General features: G+C 33.8%; 1 protein-coding gene across 1 annotated transcript in view; it reads right to left on the reverse strand.

Annotated features, from left to right (window-relative positions):
• Window positions 1-17,739, reverse strand: part of MARCH6 (membrane associated ring-CH-type finger 6) — an 87,077-nt gene that overhangs the window by 5,177 nt on the left and 64,161 nt on the right. Inside the window, exons 16-24 of the mRNA XM_027868850.1 lie at window positions 17,255-17,374; window positions 15,850-15,950; window positions 14,757-14,894; window positions 12,943-13,147; window positions 11,377-11,446; window positions 7,680-7,861; window positions 5,716-5,850; window positions 2,670-2,759; window positions 677-809 (exon numbers count right to left, since the gene is read on the reverse strand). Of these exons, the coding sequence (XP_027724651.1) occupies window positions 677-809; window positions 2,670-2,759; window positions 5,716-5,850; window positions 7,680-7,861; window positions 11,377-11,446; window positions 12,943-13,147; window positions 14,757-14,894; window positions 15,850-15,950; window positions 17,255-17,374 (1,174 nt within the window). The remainder of the gene's footprint in view (window positions 1-676; window positions 810-2,669; window positions 2,760-5,715; window positions 5,851-7,679; window positions 7,862-11,376; window positions 11,447-12,942; window positions 13,148-14,756; window positions 14,895-15,849; window positions 15,951-17,254; window positions 17,375-17,739) is intronic.

The following is a 17,739-nucleotide window of genomic DNA, read 5'->3' on the forward strand; positions in this document are numbered from 1 at the left end:
ACATTGCTACAAATGAACATTTGAGTTTTTCCTATTTGTCCAGAGGACAAAGAAAAATCAGCAAAGCTTAGCTTACAATATTTTAAATTGTGAATATGTATGACTACAGAAATTTTTGTCACAATTACATAATGGGAAAAGTCATGTAATAGGCTCCTATCTACTATGAAAAAAGAGTGTATTTCAATACTAACATTTTTACAGAGATAACACTAAATGTATCAACAACACTGTCTTCAACAAACGTTTTTAATGTCTTATTTCATTATAACCTAACAAAACAATGCTGAAACATTGGGGAAAAAACTGGCCAACTACTGACATTCAAATTATAACCTTTTCTTATAGAACTAAAGTGCCTCCTGCAATCTTGTATCAATAAGGCTGAATTATAATAGCAATAAGAATCATAAACTGACAGTTTTAAAGATCCAACATCCTAAAAATCAAAACTTGCAGGGATGAGATAAAAACAATATCCAAGTTTTAAGATTTTCTTCCTCTGGCTCTAGGTTGTCAATCTGACAAAATTATAATTTGAAATACTTTTTTGGTGAAAAAATAAGTATACAAAATTTGGAAAACCATGCCATAAGATACCTAGAAGCATAACATAATACTAATAATTTCTTGAAGCACTGAAATATGACCAGTCAACAAGAAGAATTTTACTCACCTAGTAAAGGTACAATACCAGATGCTATAATGTAAGGTACACAAAGGGAAAGCAACAGTACAGATATCACTGGTGCTGCTAGTTTTCGAATGATATAATGGAGATCAATATTACGGATGCCATTTGCATAAACCTAAAGCAATGAAAAAGCAGAGTAAGAGTAGGTAAATAAGAAAAAAACTTTCAAGGTAGAAAATATATCAACTGATCCAAAGTCCTTCCTGCCTATTCATTTCACCAAACCAAATTAACTAAAATTTGTTTCTTCCTTAAAAGGTTAGGCAAGTGTCAGAAAACAGACATCAGAAAACAGACATAAGAGAACTACTTACTGGCTGATAGAACATTGCTGTGAGAGTATGCTTTCTATCTTGAGAGATAGTATGACTTAGAGGACAGAGCAAGTCATTTAACCTCTTAGGACACAGCTTCCTTAACTATAAAATAAAAGATACTGTCTAGCTCTTAAATTTATGATCCTATGAATACATATACCTATTCAACAATGTTGACTACATGTATTCTATACCTGGGAGGACTGTCTTGGAGGAAAGAGTAGGTTCTTTAATCCTGTTCTGTATCCTCTACTAAACAGGAAATACAGGAATATATTTCCAAGGCAAAAAAAAAATCTTCTGGCTTAACAAGTTCCTCTTTGGAAATATAAGCCTATCTAGACTAGAATAATCTGACCACATCATGGTGCATTTCTTTCAGTCAGATAATAAACATCAGCTAAGATGATTCCAATAGATGAGTTAGCTGAATAAGAGGAAGAGATAATTTTGGAGCATGAATAGCCAAAGAGAGAGAAAACAAGCATGAGTGGAATGCAATACAGGATTCTGGATAATGTACAGCAGTAAACATGGGAAGACAAAAAAGAAAGAAAAACTTTGTCTCTATTGAATTTTTTTTTACATTCTTCTTTTCCATCTGGTAGAGAACATAGCACAGGCCTGACATGCCATCTACTTCCTACAAAACTAAAACTTAGATGATTAAATATGTTTAACCAGCACTTCTAAATAAACATGCAACCACAAACTACCACAGCACTTCATCTTTTTAAAACTGGTTATATATCCCACAGACTTCAGCAAAAGACAAAGTCATTACTTAAGAAAGGAATATGAATTTGCACACCAAGCAAAATAAGCAGATACTATGCAGATGAGGTTGGTCTCCCGTACTTAAAACTTACTTGTGTTTTATAGATTCAGTTATTCAAATATAAAGTTTGCTGAAAGCGCAAGTATATCTACATTTCTAAAGAATAGTAATATTTCATTTACCTGTAGTCAGGGAATGAGATATTTTATACTAGCGAATTTTCCAAATTAACAAGTTTAGTCCCTAAAGTACCAAAAGATTTATCCCTCAAAGCACATAACCATTTTGGATAAAATATCTTCCTTAAAATGATTTCTACTTCCCTGTCTTAAGCAGAGTAGGATGATAGCTTTAAATTGTTTTGATGACTCAGGGCTATTACTGTGAAAATCAATTATTAGATTGTTGCCTTTGCAGCAATGCCCTTAGGGGATAAAAGAGTTAGTGTTTTTTGCCCCAACCAAAAAAGTTCCAGGATGCTTAGATGGCCTTCTGTAGCTACTTTCAAATATTTCCTATCTCTTCATTTGCAGTCACCTGTTACTTCCGAATAGTTTCAGGGTTCATGTCTCAAGCATAGTCTTTCTGAGAATCTTGGTTAACTGGTTTCCCAAACGAAATCAAACTAATCTAACAGCCAAATAAGCAAAATAAGAGTAAGTGGCTCTGAATGAAAGCCTACCAACAAAGCATGAGAATGTTAGATCACAAAGTGACAAAATATATTCTGGCAGCACAAAACCTTTTCTTAACTTCTTTCCTAGATTTTTACTTTATTCCTGACAGTTAAGACAAATGACAAAGAAACGACAGTCAATTAAGTGAATTACTATTACAGGCAACAAAGTTTCAATGTTGTTCAAGAGAAAATTTTCCATACCTGTTCAATTACTGTTTTTAACCACCACTGAGGTCCCATCAACGTTATGGCTGCGATTATTTTGGCATGGAGAACTCCAAGGGCCCAGTCCTAGTGTATAAAGACATTTAACTATTCAATTTTAATGATGAAATGAGCTTATTATCAGTATACAAGCCTAACAATTTCTTTAGTTAAATCTGTAAGAAGTCATGCATTTCCTTTTTAAAATATAGGCAAAGGAAAAAAAGACCATTAATAAAAACTTCTATAACACTAGTCTATGCTAACACACTGGTAAAACTATACTAGAAAATAAATCTTGCTTTTTCTAAAAGCTAAATCCTAATGCCACTACAGGAATAAATTTCAAAAATGTCTCTCAACAATCAAAACGTGGATTCCTAAAGAGAAATTTAGATCAAAGGAATTTTGTGACTGAGGCATAATTCATCTAGTAATTTCTGCATGGGATCACTAATTTCCATACAACCTTACCTGAAACTTCTGATGCATGTTTTATTCTTCCTCCTTATTTACATAAATGTATTTTATTTTAACTCGAAAATAAGAAATTCACAGTAGTGGAAAAGTACTCCTCAATAGAAATATCAGTAAGGATGTACTTGGGGCTTCACCAAATTTCTCAATCACCACCAAATCTGACCTAGAAGGGGAGGGGAGGGGAGCGGAGGATATGGTGAAGGAAGAAGAAAATGCAGTACTAACAGGGCTTTATCTGCAACACATATGACCCAGAAAGTACTCTGGCCAAATGTGCTAAACTCCCTCTATGAACCTTTCCATTAAATCCTCTGAGAGATCTCTGCAAACCTTTAATTTGAGCCTTCACTTTACAGTAGGGACCGATATCCTACAGCATTGATCTTTCCTTGAAAATGGACAAACTAGTCTGGTTTATAAGTTGTGGGACTGGCTCCTAGATCCAAAGTAAAAATTTGTTGGATTTCTAATTAGCCATTTCTTAGAAATGAGCAAAGATCACAGTCCTCATAGTATTCTCCTTCAGTTACAGTCCTTGCACTTCTACTGACCCAGAGACATGAGAGCCATAATTTATCTAAAGAAATCACAGTTTAGGCCCACAGACAGGAAACCTCTTGGGTAATGAGGGAAAGTAAGCTCCCTGAGAGAAGAGGTTGTTTCATTCATTGTATTTGCATCCTTAGTGCCTAGCACATAACTGATACTTAATAATTATTAAATGATTGGTTGAAAAAGAAAAGGTTATCTGTCAGCTGCCTCCACTCAATATTCTAGCTGTCTTTACAAAGAATCACAAAATGTTATTTGAGCTAAAAAAGATTTTGGAATCATTTATTTCAACTTCCCCATTTTAAAAAGGAAAAAATGGAAGCCTAGTCAATTCCAGTGAAATGCCCAGAGTTATACAGAGAAGAATGGCAAAATTAGAACTAGGCATCTTTCAAATTACTTTTATTAAGTTAGATAACATATGTAAAACACCATACAAATGTCAGTTATTATTATTGTTGTTGTTGGATTGGACATGTGATTTCACTGGCATAGGAAATTCCTAGTTGAGGAACCTTCATCTGTCAATGCAGACTGGCACTTGCTCTTCATTTTATATTTTTGGTCTCTGAGAGATGACTGAGGACAGTGAAAGGTGAAGGGACACAACCAGTATGTGTCACAAATGATACCTGAATCCAAGGCCACTCTGTAACTACTATGCTATGACTATCTCGAGTTATCTCCAGCTGTATCTGGTTATCTCTAGCTGCAGAGAAAGAGACCCAGAGATTAATGCTTTCAGGTTTTTTTTGACTTACGCTTTTTGGGAAAACTTGAAGTTCTATCTATTTTAACCTCAAGATTTTAGGAATGGCCTCAAACCAGGTATGGAAACACGAACTCACCTTTACAATTTCTAATGAACCTACACTTACTTAATCAAAAAACATTTATGAAGTAGCTATAATGTCTGTCAGGCACATTTAGGTATGGGTGATACAAAGACAAAAGAGTCTCTACCCTCAATGAGCCTACATTCAGTCGGGGAGATAATATGTATACTTATAAGTATATATAAAATACAGATAAAATAAATATGAGGTTGGTTTCCTGGGAAGGCATCAGGAAATAGCAGGAAAGACATGGAGGAAGTAGCATTTGAGTTAGGTTTTAAAGGAATCTAAATATTCTAAGAGGTGGGGGTGAGATGGGAGAGCATTCCAGGGATAGAGGACAATCTGTGCAAAGGCTAGATGGAGCATCATGCATGGAAAGAACCATTTACCAGGACTATCCAGAATGTGAAGGAAGAATAAGGGAGAAGACTAGAAAGAAGTTGGAGCTTGGTTGTGAAAAGTTTTAAATGCCAAATGAAAGGATTTGTATTTGATCTTAGAAGCAAGAACCACTAAAAATTCCTCAGTAGTGAAACAACATGATCAAATCTGTGTATGGCAGCTTTGTGGAGAACATGTATCTGTCATAACCATAATGTTTTGTTTTCCCAGTATGTTATCTTAAGACCTTATGGTTATGAGAGGTATATATTGTAATTATTCAAGATACAGGAACTTTGAGGAAAAAAAACAAACTTTCTTTTGGCTAACTAGAAATTAACATTTGTTGATTTCTCTCTAAATGTTTATAAAACATTATTATGCTTAAAAATATGTTTATAAAACAAATATTAATTACACCTATCTCATCTTGCTGTAGGAATCAACACTATATGACTTAAAAAACTCAACGGCATTATTATAAGCAAAATGGCTCTGATTCCTAAGATCGTAAGAATATCTGACAGATTCTTCAAAAGTCAAGAAATAGGGAGCAGCTAGGTGGCGAAGCAAATAGAGCCCCAACTCTGGAGTCAGGAGGACCTGAGTTCAAATCCAACCTCACATGCTTGACACTAGCTGTGTGACCCTGGGCAAGTCACTTAACCTCACTGCCCAGCCAAAACAAAAAAACAAAACAACAACAAAAAAGTCAAGGAATAAACCTAAACGACGACCTGTATGTTTCCAAATTAGCAGGAAAATAGCAACTGAAAGAGACAAGAACTGACCTGCCATGGGTAAAACAAAGGTGTCTGATCCAATGGAACCCTCAGTGGTGCAACAATTACCAGTTCAAATAAAAGTCCAAGTAGAAGTGGCACGACACCAGCTAGTAGTACTGCTACTATCAAAGTCTTCATAATCTAATTAGAAAGAAAATGTCATAAGAGGTAACATGCTTTGGATATTTGTTTATCAGGACTTTTAATATTATCTTTTTTTAGGATAGAAAAAACTATTGTTGGTAGCCAAGAAAAAAAATATGTATTGCATTTGTTTGAATACAGCCCAGCTTCCCCCCAAAATAAGACGAAGCACAAGATGAGGTATCTCTGAAAGAAAAACATATACAGGTACTCAAAAATACTCATCCAGTATTACCATAATGAAAGATTGTATTTTCTGTAAAATTTTCCTTAAATGTTTTTCCAATCAAATAAATAAATTTTATTCATTTTTGATCTTCACTATTCCAAATACTTCAACAACAAAAGTGATAAAGATGTTCTCTCCTTTCTGATCTTCCCACTATACACATGACATACTGCTCTCAATTTTCAAACAGGCTAAATTTTGAGACAAAGCCTTTAACTTAATAATACTTAATTATCATTATATAATAATTATTATTAATAATAATTAATGATAATGAGTTAATACATTGACTCACATCACCTTAAACACCTTTTGGGATAAATAGGGCAATCAAGATTTCATGAACACGTCAACATAAAATTTGGGGAAAGAGGTCCTTTTCCATCTTTATGTTGGAAATTTTGATGATGGCACTTTAAACTTTAACGATGGCAAGTCACATTAGTAGAAAGTACCATTGCCAAGAGGTAAAGAAAACTGGAAATTTGTTTTATTACATATAATAACAAGGCTGGTACAGAAAATGTAGCATTTGATTCTGCATATGTACATATTTTTCTGTTGTTCCAAATAGAAGATATAGTACAAAAGCAATGATAAAAACTATGACTACGTATGGCTTTGCATTAATAAGTACATAATAAGTAGCTCTCATAATTTAGCAATCAAAACCTATACACCCCCTGTACAGTGAAATATAATTTATTTCTCAAGCTCTCTAGCAGGCTAAAGCAGTGTGAGTCCTACACTTGCACTCAAAGTCAACATTAAAGATAACTGAAGATAGAATATAAACTCAAAATGAAGTATGACAATTTTAGATAAGTAAATGAATAAGCACAAAAAAGAAGTAGCCTATAAATTGTAAAACTTACCAGTCATGACTCATTATAGAGTTGATAACTATATTGGTTAGTGATTAATACTTATATAATATGTACTATATATTTACATATATAAACACACACATATAGCCTAATAATGATTTTTCATATTTATAAGAATGAAGCTCTTAAAAATCAGAACTAGTTCTAACAATAAATCATCAAACATTCCAGTTTCTCTAGAGCTTTCTTGAATTAGCCTTATGGCTGTAAGGAAGAAGTATCTAGTTTATGAATACTTAAAACAAAAAAAGCAATGTTCTAGGCCTTAAATAACTATAAAAAACTTCAAAGTCTAATTAATTGTTTAAAAGCACTGTCCTTTGTAATAAATGGCAAAATACTAATGCCCTATTAGAATTTTACTTTTATTAGCAGAATTTTAAAATTCCATCTTATAAGTAATCCTGAAAAATAAAAAAAATAAAAAGAATTTAAGTTATGGCACTACTAAGAGTATAATCTCATATAATACTAATCTAAGGCAATAAATTGAAAACTATATTACTCATTCTCTTAAATGCCAAAAAGGTAATACATGTTAGTTTTGTCACTCATAAGGGAATCAAGACACTATTCTCCAATAGAATCTTTTTTTTGAAACAAACTGACTTTGGTGGTGAATAAACCTAAAACAGAAAGGAAGGGAAAAAGTAATAGTTAAAGAAATATACCCACCTATCAAAATGATAAACCTTTCTCAGAAAACTTACCATGAGGGACCACTCTTTAACCTTCTGAAAGATCACTCTGCGTCCTTGTGGCATCCACGCAACTAGAACTGTCACTGCCCTTATGGTTAACCAGCAGACATAAAGACCACAGGCAGCTGTGTATAGTTCATGGATTTTGGCAGTCCCCGTCCAAAATGACATTAACCACCGGCCAGCAAATACTGAAAATAGAAAAGCTGATAAATGAGACATATGGCTAAGTAAAGAGAATTGTTATCTTTACATTGATATTAATAACAGGGTACATTTTATTAGCTGTTTTCATTATAGTAACTTGTCATGAATCTCATAAACTTTGGACAGTATGTCAATTTCTTTCATTTAAAAAACTTCTCTTAAGAACCACAAAATGTGGGATCCAAGACATCTCCAAAGGTCTCATGATGAAAAATACTATCCACATCTAGAGAAAGAACTATGGAGTTTGAATGCAGATCAAAGCATACTACTTGCTACTTTTTTCCTTCTGTTTTGTTTTGTTTTCTCTTTCTTTTGGTTCCTCTTATTGGCTCTAATTCTTCCTTAAAACATAACTAATGTGAAAACATGTTTAATAAGAATGTATACAGGGGCAGCTAGGTGGTGCAGTGGATAAAGCACGGGCCCTGAAGTCAGGAGGACCTGAGTTCAAATCCGACCTCAGACCAAACACTTGACACTTACTAGCTGTGTGACCCTGGGCAAGTCAGTTAACCCCAATTGCCTTAAAAAAAAAAAAAAAAAAAAAAAAGAATGTACACATATAGCCTATATCAGATTGCATGCTGTGTTAGGGAGGGAGGGGGAGAAAAATTTAAAACTCAAATCAAAATAAATTAATAATAATAATAATGAAAAAAAAAACACAATATGTGACAAAGAACTGGAAATTGAGGGAATGCCCATCAACTGGGGAATGGCTGAACAAGTTGTGGTATATAAATGTAATGGAATACTATTGCGCTATAAGAAATGATGAGCAGGTAGATTTCAGAAAAACCTAGAAAGACTTGTATGAACTGATGCTGAATGAAATGAGCAGAACCAGGACAACATTGTACACAGTAACAGTCACACTGTGTGATAACTGACTTTGACAGACTTAGCTGTTCTCAGCAATGCAAGGATCTAAGACATCTCCAAAAGTCTCACGATCCAAAATGCTATCCACATCCAGAGAAAGAACTATGGAGTCTGAATGTGGATGGAAGCATACTATTTGTTCTCCATTTCTTTTGTTTTGTTTCTTCTTTATCGTGGTTCCTCCCATTAGTTCTAATTGTTCTTTACATCACAACTAATGTGAAAATATGCCTAATATGAGTGTATAAGTAGAGCCTATCAGATTGCACACCGTTTTGGGGAAAGGGGAGGAAAGAAAGAGGGAGAAAATTTAGAACTCAAAATCCTATCGAAGTGAAAGGTGAAAACTAAAAATAAATTATAAAAAAAAAAAGAACCACAAAATGTTAGTAGAAAGGAACTAAGAAATTATCTAAGTCAATTTCTTCATTTTACCTATGAGGAAACTAAGGTATAGAGGGGCCGAGAGAGTTTATGATTGTTTAATTAAAATTGCTCCAAAATATTCTACATGAAAAAAAAATTTGCAACAAGTTCTCAGACTCTTTGATATGCATGCCAATGTATTTTATTTCATTTTTTTAAATTTTAGGTCAAAGTACTATTGAAGGTTTTTTTTCAGTAACTGAAAAAATTATGTGAGTAGGTTAAATCTGGAAACATCTGTGATAAATGTAGTATTTTGAAGATTCTAAAAGAAGTATGAAAATTAAGAATTAGCTTCTTAGAAGTGGCTCATTTATCAAGATGCAAAACTAATCACATTTTAACAAAGAATATGTGTGATATGTGCATACATATTTCTACAAAGTTACAGTAAAGTCCTATCTCAAGAATTACTGTTATATAGGTGATAACAGTTTCTTGAAAACTATCTGAGTAGAATATGAATTCTTATATGCTCTTCCATGATGGAAAGGCTTGAAGCATGATCTTGGGGCAGCTAGGTGGCACAGTGGATAAGGCACTGGGCCTGGAGGCAGAAAGACCCAGACCCAAATTCAAATGTGACCTCAAACACTTACTAGCCCGTGTGACCCTGGGCAAGTCAGTTAACCCCTGCCTAAACTGGAGAAGGAAATGGCAAACCACTCCAGTATCTTTGCCAAGAAAAGCCCCATGGACAGTTGGTCCACAGGTTCAAGAAGAGTTGGACACAACTAAACAAGAATAAAATGGTCTGAATGACAGACTAAATCTATTGTCCAAGGTTACTTGGTTAAGGACGAGAATGCCATTACTAATAGAATTAGAGTGATAGATGATGATTTTTTTTTGGTTATGTATAGAAATACTATTTCTTTGCAAGGGGGTGGAAGAGGAGAAACACGGAGGGTGAGGTTGTTGTTTCAGTTCAGAATTTAAAATACACATGTATCTATATATGTATAGGTATATTTTACACACACACACACACACCCCTATGCTTGCTAGGTCCATTACAAACGTATATGACACATACCACTTTGTTTAGTCATTTTCAGTCATGTCTGATGATTAAGTGATTTTGCCTAGGGTCACACAGCTAGTGTCTGAAGCTGGATTTGAACTCAGGTCCTTTCTGACTCTAGGCTCAGGGCCCTATTCATTGCGCCACCTAGCTACCCGACATACATACATACATACGTACATTTTTTTTTTTAAAGATTAGATAACAAACTTGTAATGGACCAAGCAGGCAAGGTTATGTGACATCCCTGACCAATGTTAAGCACCATGTGAGTAGGAAAGTGAAGGTAAATGACAGGAGTAACCCAGGAATGGGATATGGCAGAGCATGATAGGTGATAAGATAAGGAACAAGAGATTCCAGAAAATGGGTGAAGTGATTAATCACAGGTTCAATACCTGTGAAGGAAGAAGGTGACATTAGAGCAGGAGTGATGGACTAGGCAAACAAGCAAGAGTGGTCACAGGGAGGACAAAGAACAGAGAGGGCAGCTGGGTGATGAGTAAGTAAGTAAGTTTAAATTGCAAAATTTAAACTGTAACTGACTGAAACAAAAGATTTTATTATTTGTAAATAATCAGACACTTACTACTGGAATGTAAACTGTTCCTAGATCATAATGATCACTACTAATGATCTGTAATGAATCATAAATATCACTATATGATGAGGTAAAATCCCAATCAACTAGATTTTTAAAAAATGTTTCATGTTTGATTATATACAATTTAAATATATCCTGTCCATTAAAAAATATGGATGATATGTACTAGTATTTTGATTTTTTCACAATGGATAATAAATTTTTTCCTTGACCAAATCTTCCAATTCCTTCTAATATAAATATAGGTCAAACAACTAAGGTGGGAAACACTTAACAAATAACCCATACTCAATCAGAAATAAAAGTATCAATTAATTGAAATATAGGATACACATTTCTCCCCAAATCTGGCTAATATAAAACTTCAGTACAGCAAGCACAGCCTAATATCTGTATTTTTTTCCTTTCAAAGAAATCTCACTTTAGATGTACAGCCTCTATTTGAACCAATATGTATAAATACCATTTAAAAATTATATTAACATACATTTAAACATATTTCTTTTTAAAATAGTGGCATTAAGGATAATTTTAGCTAAAGATTAGAATAAAAAACATACCTGGTAAAGTAAGGCAGATGAGACTGGCAATCAATAAGGTTATACACATGAAGACAATCAACAGAAATATCTATGATACAAAGCATATAGTATAAACATCTTAAAAGGGCTTAATTTATTTTATAACAAATATTGAAAGATTATGTGCAACTTCAGGTTTTATATTTAAGCTAACTCCATCACATATAAAAGGAAAAAAAATATTTTACGGAAGTATCAACTACAACTCAGACCAGAGAAAATTTCTATAGGCTCCTGTTTTCATCTTAAACAGATACAATGACAAATTATAGGCAACTGTATTTGTAAAAAAGAAAACATTAAAATAAACTTGCAAAAAGACAGTCAATTTTTTTCACAGCTCATTTACTTTAGCTAAAATGAGAAACTCTAGTATTCAACCTTACATAAGTAAAGATCCTAACAAGATTTCCTTATGAAAAAGGAAAATTACTAACTTTACATACATTCCTAAAATGCCATCAACCCAAGTGTTTTCATAAACTACTTACAGAAGGAGAACTTAATCGGGTGTCCATGGACAGATTTCAGGGAGTCCATGTGTACTTACATGGGAAAAGATTATATCACTTTCACTAACTTCCAACTAAAATTTTGTTCTTCCTTCAACTATTTAAAAATATTATGATGAATAAGAGTCCATGGATCTATAGGTTATATCAGACTGGCAAAGGGGTCCTTGACACACAAAAGAAGTTCTTATAACCCCTGACTTATAGGGCCATTTCTTGTGAATTTGCTTTTCGAAATCAAAAATAAAATGCAAATAAAATACTTTATATTGGTATATATGATAAACACATAACTACATATTAGCAAATATTCTGTGAAAAAATGTTACTCAACAGTATGAACCCAAAATATAGAATTTTGCTTTTAAATAAATACAATATAGCCTCATTTTAAATGAGTTTACTATACAAATTTACAGGCAATAATCTTCGACACGTAATGTTCTATTTAACAGCCAATCATGATTTCTTATAGAAGCCCAGTTTTGTTTTTTAAAATGCCAAGATGTTTGGCAGTTGATTTCTATAGTAATAAAACCATGACAACTTTTAACTGCAAATGATTAATATATGTTAACAGATGTTAAAGATTCATTTTTTAAAATAAAATTAATTTAGAAGACTTTGAAATTTATACATTTTCATTAATGCTACTACTACAATCCATCTGATACTGAGAGGTTTTGAAAACTTCTTAACATACTTCATTCACCCTTTACAAGCATTACATATGGCACGGACAACAGCCATACTGTTCAGAAAAGGCTGGCAACTACATGAAGAGCACCATTTCTTAATAGAAATCTTCCATGGGTGGGGAACCTGCAGCCTCGAAGCTGTTTGACTGAATCCAAACTTCATGGAACAAATCCCCTTAATAAAAGGATTTGTTCTGTAAATCTTGGACTCAGTCAAAAGGCCTCACCCAAGGAACCAGAAGGCCACAAGTGGCCTTGACGAGGCCTCAGGTTCCCCACCGCTGTACACAAATCTAAATGACAGAAGATAATGAAAAAGGATTTACTGTACCTACCCTGAGTGGAAATTTTAAAGGCCTACGGTAAGGCTGAAAGCCCACAGGTCCTCCTTGCTGAAGTATGGCTTGGTGGGCTGCATGAAGACCTTCCCCCACCACTGGGATGGCATTGTTATTACGAGCATGCTGGTTGTTGTTAGCTTGTTGGTTTGCACTGTTTTCATTCTCTTCTTGATCCCCAAGTAAGTAAGAATGAAGATCCCTATGTCAAAAAGACCCATAATAGAGTAAAACTCTCTTTAAATCAAAATATAAATCAAGTCAAGGGGAAAGAATATAGAATCAAAGAACCACAGTTGTGATGATCTAATTTGATCCCCTCATTGTACATGAGGAATTTGAAGCCCAAGGATGTAAAATACATAAGTTCACCCAGCTGGCAAATGGCAGAGCCAAAACTGTTACCAGAAATCTACTGACATAGTCTAGTGCTCTTTCCATGCTACCACAAATGGATAAAAGTTAATAAATCCCTTAATGATCTGCTTTTAATGAATATTTTTTACACAGGTAGATCCTGCATGCTGTTGCTAGGTTCAGATCTCATCAGGACACATACTCTTTAATCAACACAAGCCCTCTATACTATGAATGAGGAAAAAGGTTCATTTGGCAATGAACCTTCTAACCTTTCTACACCTGGCTGGGATTATATTGACTGACAAAGAATCTATTGGAAGCTCTGTGCATTAATCCTCTCCATTTTGAGGTCTGTAGGCACAGCCTTTGATGTGAAGCCAGGGTCAATTGGGTAATAAGTAACAGAGGTGGGACCAAATTTGATCCTCTTTCTGCTTTATCAAACTACTCCATGACATGTCTTAAATTTAAAATTAAGCTTTTTTTTTTTTAAGGGGGAGGTTAAAGAGTAGGATTTTAGTAGATATATATTCCTTTAGTCTATTCTAAATCTCTCAAAAATCATTAACTACCCTGAGTTGTATTAGTGGTATAAATTAGGCCACTATGATTCAGGTCTCTTGATCATGAAAGAGAAATCAGCTTTCTAAAATTATGTGCAAAGGATAAAACTTTTTTTTTTTTAAATTCAAGAGAGAGCTAGAATCTAACAGCCTCTAAAAGGTTTTTCTTCTATATCCACAGATGTTAACCATACCACCTAGTCCTCTGCTTTAGTGAAAGTCAGAAGATCAGAGGATTTCTAGATGGACAGAGTCTTACAGATCATCCAATTCAACTCCCTCATTTTAAAGATGAACTGAGGCCAAGAAAGACTAAATCATTTGCCTAGCCTAAGGACATGTGGGTAATAAATGGAAGAGAAGGGATTTGACTCAAGTTTCTGATTCCAAATCCAGTTCTCATTCTATTCTGTCACACTGGGTCAATGAAAATTAAACTTCTGACAATCTGTCTTTCATTTCATGCTATAATAGGTAACTAGATGTGAGAGGCAATGTATCTTTTCTGAAATAATCTTTACCACAAAAATTTGGCTTAAAGCATGTAAAACAAAAATACACACATCAGGTCAAGGCCTAAGAAACACTCACAAAACTGAAAAGGCATTACCCATAAGAATAGCTATTTTAAAAAGAATACTAACTCCCTGCAGTATATATGCCAAGAAATAACTTCCAAATAAAGGGAAGTAAAACTGAAGCACAAGAAGAATTTTAAACTAATATAATGAAACCAAATATTTGGGCAACTTCTCTAAATATATTCATATTAGCAACTATCCTCAAGACTACAGTTTTGCCTATATAAGGTAAGGAATACTAACGATGCGGAAACAAGGTTAAATTGGTACAAGCGATATAATCAAGGTGTTGGTTGTTTATACTCACAGCAAGTATCCGGCAGTAACAGTCCATGCTCGGACAAGACCCTTCAGCCATTGTCGAGTGTGTCCTTGTTCAAGTAAAGCTGGCAATACCACCTGTAGCAGGAGCAGCTCAAGAGACAGTTCACTCACTGGGGCATCACTGTAATAATAAAAAGGACCAAAAAAACCTGATGAACCTGTTTGAATATTTAAGGTGATCTCTACTATGATATGACACAAAACCTTTGTTAAACTCCTGATTCTTATTTCTATCAAAGGATCCTTTGCAGTAATATACAAGACTGTTAGAAATGCATGCTTTTGCTAATCTTCTCTTTGAGGTTAGAACTATATCTTAATAAATTTGTACTAAATTTTTTTTGTGAGAAAGACACTGTTCTAAATTTATGAAAATTCTAAATATGAGAGAGTTCAAATGCAATTACATTACTACTGTCATGTGTTGGTTTAGTTCTATTGTATAGCTTTTGGTTTTTTTCTTCTCTTTTTTTATTTTTTGTTACAAGTGATGGCTCACTGGGCATGGGAAGGGAGAAGAATATAATTGGAAAGATGGTAAACAAAGGTAGTAATAAAACAAAAGGTAGTAAAAATATTTTGTTTTTTAGTTTTAAAGGTGCTTAATTTTCTATAGGCAACAAAGCAGTGACATAATCTAGCTCAATGTTTATAAACACCATGGTCATGGGAGAGAAAAATGGTTTTTATTGGAATTATTTAGAAATAAAATTCATGAATGTATTTCAGGAATATAATTTTTTAGAAGTTCTAAAATAATATCATTTGCAAAATGGCATTATTAGGAAATAATGTGTCATTTTTTATATGCAAAATTAATGACAAATAACACATGCCGAACAATTTAATATTAAACTAATGGCATTTACTTCAAAAAGTCACTTTCTAGAAAATGCAACGAATATGGTATACTAATGTTTACCAGTTCTAATATTTTCCAAAACTTAGTTAACCTCATGAAATTACCTCTCCCCTCCCAATTCCCCTAAGAAAAATCAATGAAATAAAGCACAGAATCAGAATATAAAATCCACATTGGTGAAGAAGTAAGGAAATTTCAAGTACAGAAAGCTTACCTGTATAGCATAACATTATATGGAAGAAAATTGGGCAAAAGATTCTTAATAATACGTATAGGGAGCCACAGCATAAGGAGGACAATGGAACCAAAGACAATCTGCAACAAGTAAAATGACATTAAACTATAACAACAGTAAATGGTTTGAGACAGGTCAAACCTTTAAGTTTTAAAAAAAATGATATGCCTAGTTTTCCAAATATGTGCCAGTTTTAAGAGTCTAATATCCTTTTCTTTGGTCAATATTATATGGAAAGATGAATTACACTTTGTCAGCTTGATCTTGGAGAGGCAGCTAAGGGTAGTATATATAGTTGTGGTCTTGGAGTCAGAAAGAGTTGGGTTCCAGTCCTGCCTCTGACAAATAATAGCTGTGTAACTAAGGACAAAACACTTCTCAGTAGCTTTAGGAAGCTCTTCAAGACTCTTAAGTGATGGAAGAGTTACCAATCTGCATCAGTGGAAGAAATTTGCACACCAGGAACATTGAATAACTAATAATAAAGATAACAGTCTTACCTGTAACACTAGTTATATCAACCCTGGTTAAGTGAACCTCAGTTTTATTATCTATAAAATGTGAATATTAATGTTGGTGTTCAGTCATTTTTCGGTTGTGTCCATCCTTTGTAACCCTATTTGGGGTTTTCTTAACAGAGATATTAATGTGATTTGCCATTTCCTTCCCCAGCTCATTTTATAGATCAGGAAACTGAGGCAAGCAGGGTGAAGTGACTTGCCCAGGGTCACACAGCTAGTAACTGTTTGAGGCCAGACTGAACTCAGGAAGATGAGTCTTCCTGACTCCAGGCCTGGCACTCCATCCACTGTAGCATCTAGCTGCATGCATGTGTGCGTTTGTCCATGGCTGCATGCACATGCAGCATAGTGGATAAAGAGCCGGCCTTGGAATCAGGAATATCCGCGTTCAAGTTCCACCTCTGACAAACTGGTTATAAGGACATGGAAAAATTGCATATGCTCTCAGTTGCTGCTCCAAATTGAAAGAGGAAATTTTCTTACTGAGAGTTTGCTATAATAAAGAAATCATAGGCCCAGGTCAAAAATACCTATTGTACCTACCTCACAAGGATGATGGGCAGATCAAATGACATAATGTAAGTATAATGTTTTGCATACTTTAAAACACTAGGTAAATTTCAATTATTACAACTAATTCTGCAATTATATTAAAGACATCATTTTGTTTTATCAAGTGTACTAATTTTATTTCTAACAGAGAACAATAAGTAAAAGTAAAGTTACATTCTGCTGTTCTAAGGAAAACAATTCCCTTGTGATATAACTGAAAAACAGTACAGAAAGAGTATGATAAATATTAGGCAAGGTATATAAAGAGTAACATACTTTATTTTAGGGACTAAATAAAAATGTTTCATTACCACTGACAAAATAAATCTCCGGAGATGTCTATAAATGGGCAAGTGAATCATTTCCTGTACTGGATTAAAATCTGGATCATTCAAATTCCTTAGAAACCACAAGACACCAGGCCTCAGCACCTATAAAAAATAAATTCAAATCTGTAAAAATGTACTGACTGAATTCTCCAGATACAGCCAGGTCCCAATTAATTGAATAATTAATTTTCTAAAGTGGTCACGTTATTTGAATTAATACTGCTGCAGATTAAACTGAGTAAATTCAAATCAATCACAGTATTTTACATAATTACAACTTCAAATAATATGAATTTGAATATATGAAACCACTTGAGGAAAACAAGTTATTTGCAACAATCAGGACCTAGTTGCATACGCATGAGACAAAATAAAACAGAAAAACAGGAAAGGAAAAAAAAGCTCTTACTATCACTTTGTCAATGAGTGAATTAAAAAGGATTTATTCAGTCCTTACTATGTATGTG

Source organism: Vombatus ursinus, unplaced genomic scaffold (assembly GCF_900497805.2).
Source record: "Vombatus ursinus unplaced genomic scaffold, bare-nosed wombat genome assembly UNPS02014791.1, whole genome shotgun sequence".
Classification (NCBI taxonomy): Eukaryota; Metazoa; Chordata; class Mammalia; order Diprotodontia; family Vombatidae; genus Vombatus; species Vombatus ursinus.